Genomic DNA, 18,231 nt, shown 5'->3' with positions numbered 1-18,231 from the left:
GAAATGATCTTCTGATCATTTCCCCTAAGTTCCAAGCTTTGATTACTCAGTATTTAGAATTTAATTTTTGAACTAGGTCAACTGTGTTCATCATAATTGTGGTGAAATACTCCCCACTCAGAGCCAATCAATGGCTCATGAGTGGGGATGATGTTTTGTTGTTGATCATACAAGTTATATCGATGCTTGAATCTGATTGAAAACTTGTTTGATTTTGAGTGGTTGAAGGTTGAAGACGATCATTTCGCGCATTTTTTGAATTTGAATCAAAGCCTGTGACTGATTGGTTAGCGCGCGAATCCTTTTTAAACATTGTTTTGTTATTTTATTGTTTCAGTGTGTTTCTTATCACCGCCAAGCTTGTGTCCCAATGGGAGAGGGGGTTGATACCTCCATGACCCCAAGGTCAGGGCCTAGCGTGTGCAAATTCTCATTTATATTTTCACTTCTATTATTTTTAACCATTTATTTTCTCATTTTCTTTCCATTTTGATTTATTTTTTTACACTCATTTATTTTACTATTCTAAAAATATTTTGAACATAGACTAGTGTTATTTTTGTCTCTAATATTTGCTTTTATTTTTATTTCAAGTCATTTGAGTTATTTTAGGTAGACTTGTGAAGTTTTGAACTTATGGACTAATGAAATCTACTTAGATCATGACTTGTTTGGTAAGGGTTGACTAAAACCTTCTATACTTCAAACCTACCATTGGATGATCAAGTTTTCATTCGCGGTACTTTGAAGCATGGATAGGTTGTCACTACTTCAAATAACTTGGTCATTTGACTTGTGGATGAAGTCTTACTTGTGCACTTATTAACTCTTGATTTCATCTGATGCATTATGTTTTCTTTTGGTTTATACTAACCCACTAACATTATACTCATTAATTTATATCATATACTAACCCTTTATTAACTTGTAAATATTTTGCCTTAATCTTATAACTTGTTAACTTAATAAATCAATCAATCATAACTTTCAGCTTTGGGTTGTATAGTTTTTCTTTTGTCAATCTATTGATAAATGGACTTGAGGCTGAATAACTTTCTTTGTTACAAATCTATGGTAAGTTGATCCATTGGTCACCTTTCATACTTTGTATCAATGATAAGTTATCCCTTGATGTGCCATATTTTGAATCTATTGACCAAAGGATAAATAATCCTTAAGTGTTGCTTCGTTGTTCATAATCCTAACTCAACCTAACTTCTCTAACTTTGATTATTATTAACCTTTTGTTATTATTAGCATTGTTATGTTCATTGTCATTTACTTTTATGTCATTTACATTTAAGTACTCATCATTACTATCATTGTATAAACTTCATCACGCATGTTTATTATCTTGCCTTTACCTTATTGTCATCATACACCTAAAAACAACAAAAACATGATAAAATTATAAGACCAAAAACAATCCACTTCACTTAATCCACTTGGACTTAGAGGATCTCATCCTGGGACCTTTGCTTGGAGGCCTTTTCCATTACTCTTTTGTGATACTTTATTTCAAACTTTGGGTTTCATCTGTATTTACATACCTGTTGTAAGAATGGCATCATGGCACCACCTTAGGGGGACATGTTTGTAAGACCATTATCCTTTATTTAGCTTAGGTCACTTATGCACACACAAAGCTTTCTCTTCGGCTACCTTACAATGAGACCCTTTACTTTCTTGTTGGTTGCTTTGCATTCATGTTGCATAAGCCAAACTTCATAATCAAGCAAACAAACCCATGATCCAACGTCAAACGGATTTTTCTTAATCAATTTCAAAACACTTAATAACTACGATTATTATTGTGCGCCACGAGTCTTAAGTGGTAGAGAATGAGTGAGAATGAAGCATTCCTATCCTCACTCTGATTATTTTGGGACGCAAGACGCTTGACTTGTTGTCTATAACATTCACCTCCGGCCATAGACTTTAGCACAATCTAATCACAAACATTATTTTCGTAAACCCTTGTTCAAGGTAAAATCAACACAACTCATCAAACCTAATTTTTGTGCCTTGGGGCACCCATCCCGAAACCCCTTTTCTCAAAGGTAAAATCAATCCAACACAAACATTTTCTACTCCGAACTAATGAGCTCTGATTCCTCATCCCCGATGAGTGATACGCAGGCACAAGGGTCACAATCCTTGGTGAGCATTATAATAAAAAACCAAAACCCCTCTCTTTCACACACATTCTTTTGAAAATAAAACAATAACAAGATAAATCCCCGTATACGTAAACAACCCAAATGGTTCCCATGGGCGTAAGGGGTTTTAATACCTTCCCCTTGCGTAATTGACTTTCGAATCCAAATCTCAGTTATGATACTGATTCCTTATCTCTTTCTAGCGCTTCCTGTGCGCGTATCTTTTCTGAGGGTTTTATCGACTATTTCCCCTCGCCTCTCCGATAGAGGTCCACAAATAAAATTCAGTGGTGACTCTTCTGTTTTACCTCTTCTCTCCCCGTTTGAGTAGAGGCATCCTTTAGTTCAGTCCCGGTTTCGTTATCATGAAACCCCGGTAGCGACAAGGTATCATTCCCTCGTTAGAATATCTTGATTATATCATAAAAAATTATGCTTCATTGATTCAGAGAATCTCATTTATCTGTTTGAGATACTGCTTCATTTATCTGAAGAATCTCACTTATTTCTTAAGATACTACTCTAAGTATCCTCGAAGAGTCTTAGATACGATTGAGGTATGATTCCCTTGTTGGAATATCATGATTATATCATATAAGATGTTGCTTTGTTGATTCCGATAATCTCATTTATCTGTTTGAGATACTGCTTTATTTATATGAAGAATCTCATTTGTTGCTTGAGATACTGCTCTAAGTATCCTCGAAGAGTCTTAGATACGATTGAGGTATCATTCCCCTTGTTTGGAATATTTCAATTAGATCATATAAGATGTTGTTTTGTTGATTCAAAGAATCTCATTTATCTGTTTGAGACATTGTTTCATTTATTCGAAGAATCTCATTTGTGTGGAATACTACTTCATTAAGTTGAATAATCTCATTAACTTTGTTTGAGATACTGCTCTAAATATCCTCGGAGAATCTTAGATACGATTGAGGTATCATTCCCTTGTTGGAATATCTCAATTATATCATATAAGGTATTACTTCGTTGATCCTCAGGGAATCTCGTGTGTTTTGTTCAAGACATTGTTCTACTAATTTTCAAAAAATCTTAGAAACGATTGAGATTTCATTATATCTTTGGAAGGTCTCGATTATATTATCCAAGATACTGTTATGACGATTCTCAGAGAGTCTTGAATATTTCATTTACTTTCTGGTAACTATATACTTCACTATATTTCTCACTGCATTTGCTTTTAGCATTTCATCCTTGCATCTCAAAGGATAAAATTCGAGGGCTTTTCATATTTAATCATCTTCCACAATGAATATACGAAGACCGTTGTCATTCATACCTTTTGGTTCAAGGTAATTAAATAGGGGCAACTGTCATACCCTAATTTTTTCCGGGCCATTTTAAAACTTTCATACATTCGAATTTATTTTCAGTTTGCATCATCTGTATAGCATAACCTACATTTCAACGTGAATAACGCCAAAAATATTGGCCATAATAAATTTTCGGACATACAGACAAACCAATTGAATCATTTCTCAAATAAATGTAAAATCAACGAGTAAAATATTTTGAAATCGAGCTTCCAGACATCAATATTGTTAATCTACGGTTCGCGAAGTTTAATCTGATGTGCTCATTATATTTTTCGACTACTTTTTCAATCACATTTGATCAGCATCTTCCTGCTTAACCGGTCAAAATTTATTTCAAAATCTGATCAAAACTTGTATGTTTCCGAAAGGTTTATTTCGTGCTGATCATTTTAATACATTCGTTTATTTTTTTGAACATATTCACGCCAAAGTTTTATTCATTTTTATTCGTTTTATTTTTATCCCTTTGTATCGATTGAAATAATTAAATAGAATTTACCATACTTTTAATTTGATGGCATTTTTGTTTATTTTGAAGTATATGAATTTTATTATACTTATTTGATTTTTAACTCACTTTTGTACTAGAATACTTAGAGGTTTAAAATTGATTTTTTTTATTTAAATATAGAAAAGAAAGAACGTGTAAGGATGAGAATCATTAACAGATAGCATCCTTATCCACACCCTATTCTCCCAACGGTTTCTCTCTCTCCCTCAAAATTTTGATAAAAAAAGGTTGGCAGTATAAGGGATCTCTCTTCCACTCACAAAAGGCCACACACCCTCGCATGGAAGGAGAACGGTTCACTAAAATCCAAACTCATACACGTTTTCTCTTTCTGATTATTGTGGTTTTGATTTGAAAATAACATGGAGAGGCCATTCAGGTGATGCCACACGGTCTTTTACCATTGGCCAAGTTTTCAATTTCAATTTTAATAAGAGTTGTTATAAAAGGTGAGGACACATTTTTTTTGGGATCTGGTCTTTTTTCGCCACACACAAAACAACACTAATCCTCTCAAAAAATGAAAGAAAACATAAAATTCCATTCTTCTTCACTCATTTTTGGTCACTGATCCCACCCCATCTTCAATGGGTTTTTTTCTGCCATGCCCTACTATTGAAAATTATTTTCCTATATGTTTCATTCTGAAAATTATTTCCCAATCTACCCCTTTCCCAGTTAGGGTTCGTCACTTGAAGTGACAAGGGGATGAAGATATTTTTTTCGCTGTGTGAGCTCGTCACTTGAAGTGACGAGGAGATGAAGCATTTTGTTTTTTTTATTTTTTAATATTTTAAATAGTTTATTAAATACTAATAATAATTAATATAATTGGTTTTTAATTATTAATTCTATATTTAATTAATATAATTGATTTAATTAAAAATAATAATAATTTTTTTATAAAAAAATATTTAAAATAAATAGTAAATAATTATAGTTTTTCATTTTATTTTATTTTATGTAAATTTTCTGTTATCTATATACTTAAATATTTCAAATTTAAAAATATCTATTAATTTTTATTTGTTTATTTAGAATCAATCTAAAGTCATAAACATTATTTTTTTAATTTATTATAAAAAAAGTTATTTCTAAATTATATAGTTAATTTGAATTTTTTTGTTTTTTTTAGTATCTTTATGAGTTGAGAAAATATCCTTCAAATTTTAATAATTTATTGACTATTCATTTAATACTATAACTCCAATATCTTTAATACATGAATCATTTGAAATAATGATATTAAATATATACTACATGATTAGCAATTAAAGAATTTAAACCAAAATCATTTCAAATAATCTGCATAACTTATATTTAACATTGAATGTAATTTATTTATTTATTTTCTTCTTAAAATAAAAAAAATAAAATGCTTCATCTCCTCGTCACTTCAAGTGACGAGCTCACACAGCGAAAAAACTATAGTTTTTCATGATAATAAAAAAATTGTGATATTATTATTTTTGAAATATTAATAATAAAAATGAATAATTTTTAGAATATTAATAATAGAAATAATTGGTTTTTTTAAGAATTACAATGGAAGAAATACATTTTATTGATATAATGGAGTATTTAATAAAATATTTTATTTTATTTTATGTAAATTTTCTGTTATCTATATACTTAAATATTTCAAATTTAAAAATATCTATTAATTTTTATTTGTTTATTTAGAATCAATCTAAAGTCATAAACATTATTTTTTTAATTTATTATAAAAAAAGTTATTTCTAAATTATATAGTTAATTTGAATTTTTTTGTTTTTTTAGTATCTTTATGAGTTGAGAAAATATCCTTCAAATTTTAATAATTCATTGACTATTCATTTAATACTATAACTACAATATTTTTAATACATGAATCATTTGAAATAATGATATTAAATATATACTACATGATTAGCAATTAAGGAATTTAAACCAAAATCATTTCAAATAATCTGCATAACTTATATTTAACATTGAATGTAATTTATTTATTTATTTTCTTCTTAAAATAAAAAAAACAAAATGCTTCATCTCCTCGTCACTTCAAGTGACGAGCTCACACAGCGAAAAAACAAATATAATTTTTTTATAAAAAAATATTTAAAATAAATAGTAAATAATTATAGTTTTTCATGATAATAAAAAAATTGTGATATTATTATTTTTGAAATGTTAATAATAAAAATGAATAATTTTTAGAATATTAATAATAGAAATAATTGGTTTTTTTAAGAATTACAATGGAAGAAATACATTTTATTGATATAATGGAGTATTTAATAAAGTATTTTATTTTATTTTATGTAAATTTTCTGTTATCTATATACTTAAATATTTCAAATTTAAAAATATCTATTAATTTTTATTTGTTTATTTAGAATCAATCTAAAGTCATAAACATTATTTTTTTAATTTATTATAAAAAAAGTTATTTCTAAATTATATAGTTAATTTAAATTTTTTTGTTTTTTTAGTATCTTTATGAGTTGAGAAAATATCCTTCAAATTTTAATAATTCATTGACTATTCATTTAATACTATAACTCCAATATTTTTAATACATGAATCATTTGAAATAATGATATTAAATATATACTACATGATTAGCAATTAAGGAATTTAAATCAAAATCATTTCAAATAATCTGCATAACTTATATTTAATATTGAATGTAATTTATATATTTATTTTCTTCTTAAAATAAAAAAAACAAAATGCTTCATCTCCTCGTCACTTCAAATGACGAGCTCACACAGCGAAAAAAATATCTTCATCCCCTCGTCACTTCAAGTGACGAGTCCTAACTGGAAAAGGGGGTAGATTGGGAAATAATTTTCAGAATTGGACATATAGAAAAATAATTTTGAATAGTAGGGCATTTGAAGCAAAAACTCCATCTTCAATACTTCTTCTTCCTCAACGTCTTCGACGCCACTCACCCACCAACAAACTCCGGCGACCACTAATAGTTGAACCACCAGATTCCGCCCTTTACCCCCATCAATCCACTCTCGCCTTCAAACCCCAATCTACCCTTTTCTGTTTTTTTTCGATTTATAGATCCGATAAATCATCTTCATTAATCCACCACCGCCAACACAACCTTCAACCACCCTTCACCGCGCCTCACCCACCAACAAACTCCAACGACCACCACCATTTCTTCACTTCCGAACTTCCGATCTGCAACCTCACCACCGTGGTAACCTTTTATCACTCAAAATCATTTCATCTTTTTCAAACATCTCTGATTCATCTTATCCACGCCGCCCACCATGTGTTCTAGAAAACGCGATGCAATGTTTCACAAACCAGCCAGTTGCACTGCAACTCAACAACAATCCTACAACAACCATGCCGTCGTGCTTTTTCCGGCAAGCCAACTCACGACTCCGCTCACGTCATCACCATTATTCCGTCCACTTCACCGTGTAACAACGACTACACCTTCGGAACCTCACTCTCCTTTTTTCTCCTACTGCAACATATAACATTGCATCATCTTCAACTCTCCATACGGCATCAATGGAGCCGCCTCGGAGTCGAGCAGCAACATTATCCTTCATGAGGCGTAACACAAAACACTTTAGGTTTAATCAATTATTTTACTGGTGTCACTTGTTGGAACGTAAAGATAATCTAATTTTGGGTTTGGAGCTAAAGGGTATGAAGCTTACCGATCCGTAGTTGGATTCCATATTTGGTAACATTGGTTTTATTTGGTAATGATGTTTCAGGTTCAATTACAAATACTCTTGTGAATTATTCATATTTGAATAAGTTGATGTTATCTAACAATCACTTAATAGTAGAATACCTCAGGAAATTGTTAGTTTAACTAGGCCTCATAAGTTTTCTATTGCTAATAATTAATTTAGTGAAAATATTCCATCATTTTTCAATGGTTCTGATAAGGATGATTTTGATGGGAATAGTGATTCATATGGTGGGCCATTTGGTTCAAAGTTTGGTAATATGAGTAGGAAGAATATTGTTGATGTTGGTGTTTTCGTGTAACAAGTTCTTTGTTGTTGGCTTTTGTCTTATGGCAGTGGTATCATATTACAAAGAAGATAAAAGAGGCCGGTGTAAAGAGAGAGAGATACGGTTAAACCTTCCACGTTTTCAAAAGTTGAAAAAATTGGAGTTTGAAAACTCAATTATTTTAGATTTATTGTGAATAAAAATAATAGGGATCAGTTCCCCATGTTTTGTTTAATTATTATTATTTTTTAATCAAATATTTATTAGGGTTAGAATATGTGGGTTAATTGGGCCATTTAGCATTTGGTTTAGTGCTATTTTACTTCATTTGTGTTCTAAATTGGATTTTTAATCCATGTATTCGACAATTTTATGTCGATATACAGTCAAAATTTTAATATGTTAACAAAATATTTTCACCATGTTATAATCTTGCGTGTGACATTAATCATATGTCATTTCGTACAAACTAGTTTATGAGCACATTGTGATTTACTTACTTCAATCACTTGTAATTAAATTAATTAATTAATCGAGATTTATTTAAATAAGTTAATTTTAATAATTAATTTTAATTATCTTGAATATTTGATTTAAATCAAACAATTTTGATAATTACTTTTGATTATATTAAATAAGTGATTTACTCGTATTTCAATTAATTAACTTTGTGAATTAGAAATTAATCGATTTATTTCACTATCATCTCGACAATCATTTTCGAATTACAAATCAATTTTATAATCACTTCTACATCACATCATTTCAAAACTATTTCATCATCGATTCAAAACCATATCAAACTAATTTCAAAGAAATTTTGATTCTCGATTCAATGTCGAGCCCATTTTCAAATACTCTTGTAAGCCGATTGCTCTTAGCATCGCTATCAACCTCACATAGTTTACTTTTGGGCTTCCTTGCAATGAGACTTGTGATACACGTACACTTACATGCTTGCATTTGTTCAATCGATTTTAGCTTTATATATTTCATTATCTCACACCTCTATTAGACAAGTATACTCTTAATTCATCCGCAAACGCAAATTCAAAACTTCGATTCAACATCGAGTATCTTATCCAAATCAAATTAAAATACATAATCATGAATAAACACCATTTCACTAAAGATGAAAAAGGGAGATGGTTTTGAGCCTTAAACTCCTCTCCTCGATTGTTTGAGTACGAGTTCACTTACTCAGTTAGTCAAACAATTGTAATTTCTCTTAAAAAACTTTTAAACCAATTAAATCAAATCATTTTTGGTAATAATCTAAACAAAAAGGGAGATGGTCTAGAGCATTCAATTCATCTCCTCAAATGCTTGGATATGAGTTACCTTACTCAGTCATTCGAACATTTGTCGTTTATCTAAAATATATCAACCGTACACAGACTTATTTTCATGATAATTCAGATGAAAAAAATGGTCTAAAGCCTTCTATTTTCTTTTCTGAATATTTGGATACGAGTTGGCTTACTCGTTCATCCGAGTATTTGTCATCCATTTAAAATACCTTAACTATTATCAAACTCTTTTATAATTAAGGATGAAAAAGGATATGGTCTAGAGCATTTGATTCCTCTCCTCGACTATTTGGATATGAGTTTCCTTACTCGACTATCCGAGTAATCGTCATTCAAATGAAACTTCCAACATATTTATCCAACTTATCAAAACTCTTTTAAAAAAGAACATTGTTCAATCCCTTCTAACGCGCATAACAAGTTAGTGCTTAAGCCTCCGCCGAGAGTAGACAAATCAATGTTTAGCCTTTAGAATGCCATCTAAATAGTTGTTCATTAAAAAACACCAACAAACCGTAGTTCCTAGAACTACGAATGTTCTAATTTCCAAATTGCACTATAAAGATAGGTAGGCACCAGATTGCGAGATCTTGGCGAGCATACTAATAAAAGACCTCTCTTTTCTCATTCCGAGGTTTTCTTTCATTTCTCTTTTCAATCATTTATTCACTCGAAGAAAAAAATGTTAGATAACATTCAAATCCCAAATTAGGCTAAAAGGTTCCCGTTGAGTACAACGGATGTGAGGGGTGCTAATATCTTTCCCTTGCCTAATCGACTCCTGGACCTGAATATGGTTGCGATGACCATTATTCTATTTTTAAAGGTTTTACCGATATTTTTCTATTTCTTGATAGGAATAAATAAAGTTTAGTGGCGACTCTGTTTGAACTATTTTTCCGCGACCATCATGAGGAATCATATTTTTCGAGATGCGACATGGTTCTCTCCATTTATAGAATAGGAAGGCCAACTTTGCTCGTTAGTAGGAAGAATCAGTTTCTTCCTTAGGAGAGTGGCACACACTGACCCTTATAGGGACACATGATCTACCACATAATAATTCAGTTGTCCTCTAAGAGTTATGAAATTGGGTCGGGCGACATATCCATAGGTGTGATGGGTTGGATCAGGTGATCCATGATCTGCCAAGTAGGATCACCACGCCTGCCTGATTGTCCAATGGTCCTTATAGGATATTTATTGGGTTAACTGAGTTATCGTCTCCTAGGTCTCAATTAAAGTAATGCCAATCCATTTTGTGATATCACTTTTTAAATTTATTTTAAAAATATTTTAATAATTATTGATTTCGTATAATTTAGTTGAATATATGTTCTGTAAATATATTTTATAATTTTCAATGCATAAATACTAATTGACAAAATTATATCAAAGATCCTTTAAGTCATTTTTTTTCTAACTGGTTGGTCCTTTAAGTTTTTTTTAACATTATGGTCTTTTATGATGATTTCTACATCATTTTTTTCATATTTTGAATATTAAAAATATGTAATTGTTGTATTTTTGGTTGCATTTCATCATTTTATATCACTCAAAATAATTGCATCTATAATTAGTAAATTCACTATGTTAAAAAATGATAACGGCCCATACATTTGATATTTAAAAGACCAAATTATTAAAAAAACTTAAATGACTAACTTATTAAAAAAACATAAATAATCTCTAGTGTAATTTTCTCATATTAATTTTAATTTCTTTTAACATATTTATCCTATATCCTAATTCAATTGACAAAAGAAAAATAGACACTCAACAAAAGTAAAATTCACATTTTATTTTTGTCGGATAAGAGAATCTATATTTCTCTTTTAAAATGATTGTCTTTCAAATTTTTGCATACAAATTAAGAAATATAAGAAAGTTGTCAAACAAGATAAGAAACTTTAAAACTAAATTACATTTTGGTATTTTTATTTATTTTAAATGGACAAAATTAATCACTCTATTTTAAATTCAAACAATTTTGATTTTCTCTCACACATACACTTGTATACTTAAAATTCAAACTGTAGCTCTAGTCTACGGTCAAATGAATGAACCCCCCGGAGCTCGTATGAGAGTTGGTTTAACTGCCCTAACTATGGCAGAATATTTCCGAGATGTTAATGAGCAGGACGTCTTTCTATTTATCGACAATATCTTCCGTTTTTTCCAAGCCGGATCCGAAGTATCCGCCTTATTGGGCCGAATGCCTTCCGCTGTGGGTTATCAACCTACCATGGGTACTTAAATGGGTACTTTCATATATATATATATATATATATATATATATATATATATATATATATATATATATATATATATATATATATATATATATATATATATATATATATATATATATATATATATATATATATATATATATATATATATATATATATATATATATATATATATATATATATATATATATATATATATATATATATATATATAATGGCGAAACTGAGGGGGGACGTGGGAAGGCCACGGCCACCCTTCAACTTTTTATTTTTTTTAATTCATATATATTAAATTACTAAAACATCCTTATTTTAAATTAAAATTAATTTTTATTTTTTCTTTTTCATTCAAAGTTAGGTTAAAATACAGATAAGGTAAAAAGCTCATACCTTTCCTTTCTTTCTCATATGGGTTTGCTACCGACACCGGAACCGGAACAGATTACAGTGATCGGCATCTAACAGGTAAAAAACTTTATTCATTCTTCTTTTATAAAAAGTAACAAATTAAAGTGATTGCTTTATTTGTGTTTTTGAGATATTTAGGGTTCTTCTTTCTTGATGTGTTAAAATAATCTATATGAGGTTTATTAAGTCAATTCATAACACTGTAATTTACAAATATAGTTATACACTGTAATAAGGTTTATTTAATCATTGTTGCTGCTAATTTCTAATAGTGAAGTTACCGGTATTTAAAAATGGATTAAAGTTGATTAATTAAGTTTAGTAATTTTTTTCTCTTTTAATTTTTATGTTCTCTAAATTGATTTTTGGATCTGATATGATATTATAGGAAGAGTAAAGATGAATAATAGGAAAATTGATTCTTTTTTCAAAAGGAAAGCATGTGAAACTGAAAGAGAAGAGAGAGATGAAGAAATTATAATCCCGACATCCGAATCTGAAACAGTTCTTGAGAATCCAACAATTGAAGAGCATCATGGTTTTGAAAATTCTTTGGAACGCGATCCTGGAAAGCGTCCTCTGATTTGGCAATATCCACAAAATCAAGTGAATGCAATACGAAGAGCTTATCTAAAATGGGGTCTATATCAAATTCATTTAGATAACTATCCTTTGTCCGGTAACGAGGATCATCCGAGAAGGTTTCAACATACTCGGTTTAGCATATTTCCATCATGGTTAGAATATTCACCATCTAAAGATGTCGCATATTGCTTACCATGTTACCTTTTTAGCAAAAAACTAAGTGGACGTCCCGGATCACTTGTCTTTATTTCTATCGGTTTTAGAAATTGGAAGAAAATTAGGAATGGAAAACATTGTTCCTTTCTTAAACACATAGGGAAGGATCCTTGCTCACCACACAACAATGCAATGAAAGCTTGTCAAGACTTGTTGAATCAAGATGGTCATATTAGAAATGTTATTCAAGTGCAAAGTTCAAGTCAAAGAATGAATAACCGATTACGACTCAAGACTTCAATTGACATTGTTCGTTGGTTAACACTACAAGCTTGTACTTTTAGGGGTCACGACGAAAGTAGCAAATCAAGAAATCAAGGTAACTTTCTTGAGTTATTGAAACTTTTAGCATCCTACAATGATGAAGTTGCAAAAGTTGTGTTGGAAAATGCTCCATAAAATTGCAAGTATACTTCACATCAAATTCAAAAAGAGCTCTTGCAAATTCTTTCTAGTAGGGTGAAAAAGAGTATTCGTGAGGAAATTGGTGATTCCAAATTTTGTATTGTTGTTGATGAAGCTCGTGATGAGTCAAAAAAGGAACAAATGGTTCTTGTATTAAGATTTGTTGATAAAGTTGGTTTAATACAAGAGAGATTTTTTGATGTGACACATGTTAAAGACACCACATCTTTAACTCTTAAGGAAGCAATATGTGATATACTTTCTCGACATAACCTTGATGTTTCTAACATTCGTGGCCAAGGGTATGATGGTGCTAGCAATATGAGAGGAGAATGGAATGGTTTACAAGTCCTCTTTATGAAGGATTGTCCTTATGCATACTATGTTCATTGTTTTGCTCATCGATTGCAACTTGCATTAGTTACATCATCAAGAGAAGTCAAACATGTTCATAAATTTTTTGAGAAGCTGATCTTTGTTGTGAATGTTGTTTGTTCTTCTACAAAGCGTCATGATGAGTTACAAGCTACCCAATTAGAAGAAATTGCTTATTTGTTAGAGATTGATAAGATTGTAACTGGTAAAGGTGCAAATCAAGTTGGTACATTGAAACGAGCTAGAGATACTCGTTGGGGATCACATTACGATTCAATTTCTAGCTTGATAAACATGTATGAAGCAACTTGTTTAGTTTTTTAAAAAATTGCAAAAGATAGAGGGAGTTATGCTACATGTGGGGATGCAGATAGTTGTTATAATTACTTGAAGGCATTTGATTTTATATTTATTTTGCACTTGATGAAAGAAATCATGGGAATAACAGATATGCTTTGTCAAGCCTTACAAAAAAAATCAAGATGTAGTTAATGCTATGAACTTTGTTCGTTCAACAAAACATCTTATTCAAGGTTTGAGAGAAAATGGTTGGGATATATTGTTTACTAAAGTGATATCTTTTTGTGAAAAGCATGGTATTGAGATTTCTGATCTTAATGATGTTCATTCAACAACAAGATTTGGACGCTCCCATCTTGAAGAGAATCAAGTCACAATTCAACATTACTTTAAAGTTGAAATCTTTTTCACTACCATTGACAAACAGTTATAAGAGTTGAATAGAAAATTCAGTGAACAGACAATGAATTTGTTAACTCTTTCTTGTTCTTTATCTCCTAAGGATGGATATAAAGCTTTTAGCATTGATACTATTTGTTCTTTAGTTGAAAAATATTATCCTATGGATTTTAGTGATCAAGAGAAGAATAATTTGCAATTTCAACTCCAACATTTTCTATTTGTTGCTCGTCAAGCATCAAACTTGAATAATTTATCAACTATTCAAGAACTATGTTCATGTTTGGTTGCATCTGGACAGACTGAAAATTACTTCTTGATTGATAGACTAATTCGTCTTATCATGACTCTTCCCGTTTCTACGACCACAACTGAGAGGTCTTTTTCAGCAATGAAAATTATTAAGACTAAGTTGAGAAACAAGATGGATGATGGGTTTCTTGGAGATAGCATGACAGTATATATTGAAAGGGAGATTAGTGCAAGCATTAGTTCGGAGTCAATTATTGACGATTTCAAGTCACTAGAAACGCGTAAAGCATTACTTTAAGGTAGTTTTAAATCATGTAATTTAAATTTTTAGTAATTAACTTTGTATTTATTTTAACTTTAATGTTTTATTTAAAATACTATTTACATTTTATTTATAATCTTTAAAATACTATTAATGTTTTATTTAAAATACTATTTATTTTAGCTTTGTATTTATATATATATATATATATATATATATATATATATATATATATATATATATATATATATATATATATATATATATATATATATATATATATATATATATATATATATATATATATATATATATATATATATATATATATATATATATATATATATATATATATATATATATATATATGTTTGTAAACAATTATTAATAAAATATGTATATTAGAAAATATTGATTGTCAATGCAAATAAAAATGAGATGAAAACCAAAAGATGCCTGGATTTAAAATAAGGGAAGTAATTCCGTTAATCCACAAAAATAGTAATTAAGTCAAATTTTTATTAAATTAGTCTCCTAGTTCTATCAATTTATAAATATAGAATAAAATAATGCTTTGAAACTAATATATTAGTAATATGATAAATAAAAAAAGTCTACTTTGAAAAGTGAAAACAACATTTCTTTTAAAACATTTTTTTCCTAAAATAGTACTGTTCATAAATCTGAGAGAAGATATTTTAGATTTAATATAAATATATTTTAATATCTGAATTGTATTTAAACCATTAATATGTATACAAAAGTGGTAAGCATTAATTCCTTAATTCTTCAGGTTAAATACAAATAAATATTTTTCTAAAAAAAATGTTAATTCGAATTTACACATTTATTTAAAAAAGATAATGCAAAAATGCAAATATCGGTGATTTGATAAATGTTGATGTATAAGATGATAAAGATGAACAATGAATTATAAAGAAAATAGAGAGTAATAATAAAGTTTTACAACTCAAAACAATTATATAAAAAGATAAACATATATTACAGAAGAAATAATAGTATTAATATTCACACCACTCACTTATTTAAATATAAATAAAATTTAATAAAATATTAAAATATCCTCTAACAAATTTTATCAACAAATTTATAAAAATATAAATTACTTATTATAATAATAAGACCTTAATTCTAAAGACCATGACAAATACAAATAATGTCACACAATAAACCACCCTACAAACAAACCCTTCACACTTATTATACCTAAAAAAGCAAATCATATAAATCATTACTCGCCTAGATTTTATAAATAATATATAATTTATTATAAAAAATGTAATAATTGTGGGATGAAAATGATAAATTAGGAAGGGTTTTATAAAATTATCTTTTATTAATGGTATTAGAAAGACAAATTAACATAATTAAAAGAGAGAATAATAAATATTAAAAGATATAATAGAAAAAATAACATTAATGATTCATTGATATTATAAAACGACTTATATTATGATAGTATAAAAGACAAAAAGAAAAACTTATAATAAAACACAAAGTATAAAAGAAAACATTAAAATTTGAGAATAACTTCTCTGTCCACCTCAAAATTAGTTATTGTTTCTTCAACCAATCAATTAACGTCATATCATTTTATTATATTTAATTATTTATTTTATATTTTAAATTTTGAAGATTTGTAATACAATTTATTCTATGGGTAATTCAATCCAACTTTTTGAGGTGGATAGATAAGAATTCATATTAAAATTTATAGAAGAGTTATGCTATAAATGTCAATTGTGGTTCTTTAATTCAGGTAGCTGTGAGTAGATGATACCTGATGTATACTAAAAAAAATACATTAAATTTTATTGCACCAAAGTTTGAGTGGTCTCCCCATTGTCTAAATCAGGTAACTCAGGACTAACAGAAAACTTGATCCATTTCTTTCTCTCCACAAATTTGAGACAAGGTTGCATCACAAGACCAATCACCATAGCAATGAGACTTATAACCATCACTTTAACGGTAGAAAAAGCCAACACAAAACCAATCAATATTGTTGGAGGAATACACATAACAATTGCTCCAACTTTTCCTCCTGGCACCTTAAAAGGCCTTACAGCATTTGGTTTCTTAATCTTCAACAAAATGAAAGCAATAAACTCAAGAATCATCCCAAAACAATACAAGAAATTCTCAGCAGCCACAATTTCTTCAAAACTAAGCCACGACAATAAAATCACACCGGACGCAGAAAAAAGTATTCCTACAATCGGCGTGCCATAGCGCGACCTTTTAATAAAAAAGGCAGGCAACATCCCCCTCTCCGCCATACCTAATAGCTGAAATGAGTCGCTACTCATTTCAGCAACAAACATTCCCATATTTGACACAGCTGCCGCCGCTTGGAGCCACCATCTCAGCCAAACTCCTCCGATAATCTTAGCAATATCAGAGAAATATCCGTCACTCCAAACCGCACGATCCACGGGAACCGCGCCGGTGCCAATTAAAAGAGGAAACACATACCCCAGAACAACCAAAATCAAAGCATAAAACAAACCTTTAGGAAGCGTTTTCTTTGGATTTTCAACTTCCCCAACAAGAGTACTAATAGAATCCCAATAGTTAAGACTCCAAAAAAGAGTATTCAAATACAAATTCCAATCCAAATCATGCATATCCACTTCAACCCATCTTGAAGGTTCCAGCTTAGGAATTGAAATAAACCCCATAACAATAAAAGGGATCAACGAGAATATCCCCAAAAAAACCGCAACAAAACCAACAATAGTTAAACCTCTATAATTCAACAAAGTTAGAATTATAGTAAGACCCCATGTAGCCAAAACTCTAGGTAAACCACTGGCAACAGCAGGAATAGCTGATTTGAGATAATCAAGAAACAAAACAGGGTACAAAGCATTATCTATGACACCACTAAGCCATTTCATCCAACCTTGCTGGAAGCCCCAATAAGGTCCTAAAGCTGATGAAACCCAAACAACATAGCCACTGTTTTCAGGAAACATTGTACCCATTTCAGCAGTGATGAGAGCTTCAGGGATACTCCAAATGATTGGGAAAATAATGAAACCGAGGAGAGTTAATAGAGGACCAGCTGCTTGTACTGCATCCTCTGAACCAAAGGGTCCTCCTGAAACTTCGTAGAAGATGATGAAGATTAGAGGTAGGATTGAAATTTTTTTGATTTGGTTTGTTCTTGTGGTGGTGGTAGGTAATTCAGTCACTGCCATTGTAGGAAGATGATAGATAGATACCTTAATGGATCATAAGCTTGACTTTTATAAGCTCTGTTTCTTCATTTTTAACTTCTTTTTTAAAATAATAATTTAGTTTAGGACTGACCCCACTCCATGCCTCAGTTTTGAATAGTCAAACTCATCGTCCATAACTTATAATTTATGATAAATTGCATAAGTTTGTAGAAATTTGTATTTTTAGTCGCATGAAGCAAAAACTGAAAAAATGAATATTTTTTAACAAAA

The 18,231-nt window shown here is 29.7% G+C and overlaps 1 protein-coding gene across 1 annotated transcript; it reads right to left on the bottom strand.

Moving 5' to 3' along the window:
* Nucleotides 1-16,440: 16,440 nt before the first annotated feature.
* On the bottom strand, nucleotides 16,441-18,028 carry LOC127085338 (probable polyamine transporter At1g31830). Its single transcript, XM_051025861.1, has one exon. The coding sequence runs from the start codon at nucleotides 17,977-17,979 to the stop codon at nucleotides 16,588-16,590; it is 1,392 nt and encodes a 463-aa protein (XP_050881818.1). The 5' UTR covers nucleotides 17,980-18,028; the 3' UTR covers nucleotides 16,441-16,587.
* Between the last annotated feature and the right edge of the window lie 203 nt (nucleotides 18,029-18,231).

The sequence above is a fragment of the Lathyrus oleraceus genome, chromosome 5 (assembly GCF_024323335.1).
Source record: "Lathyrus oleraceus cultivar Zhongwan6 chromosome 5, CAAS_Psat_ZW6_1.0, whole genome shotgun sequence".
NCBI classification, from domain to species: Eukaryota; Viridiplantae; Streptophyta; class Magnoliopsida; order Fabales; family Fabaceae; genus Lathyrus; species Lathyrus oleraceus.
Note: the sequence above shows the minus strand (reverse complement) of the source record. Positions and strands in the feature narration are given on the sequence as shown.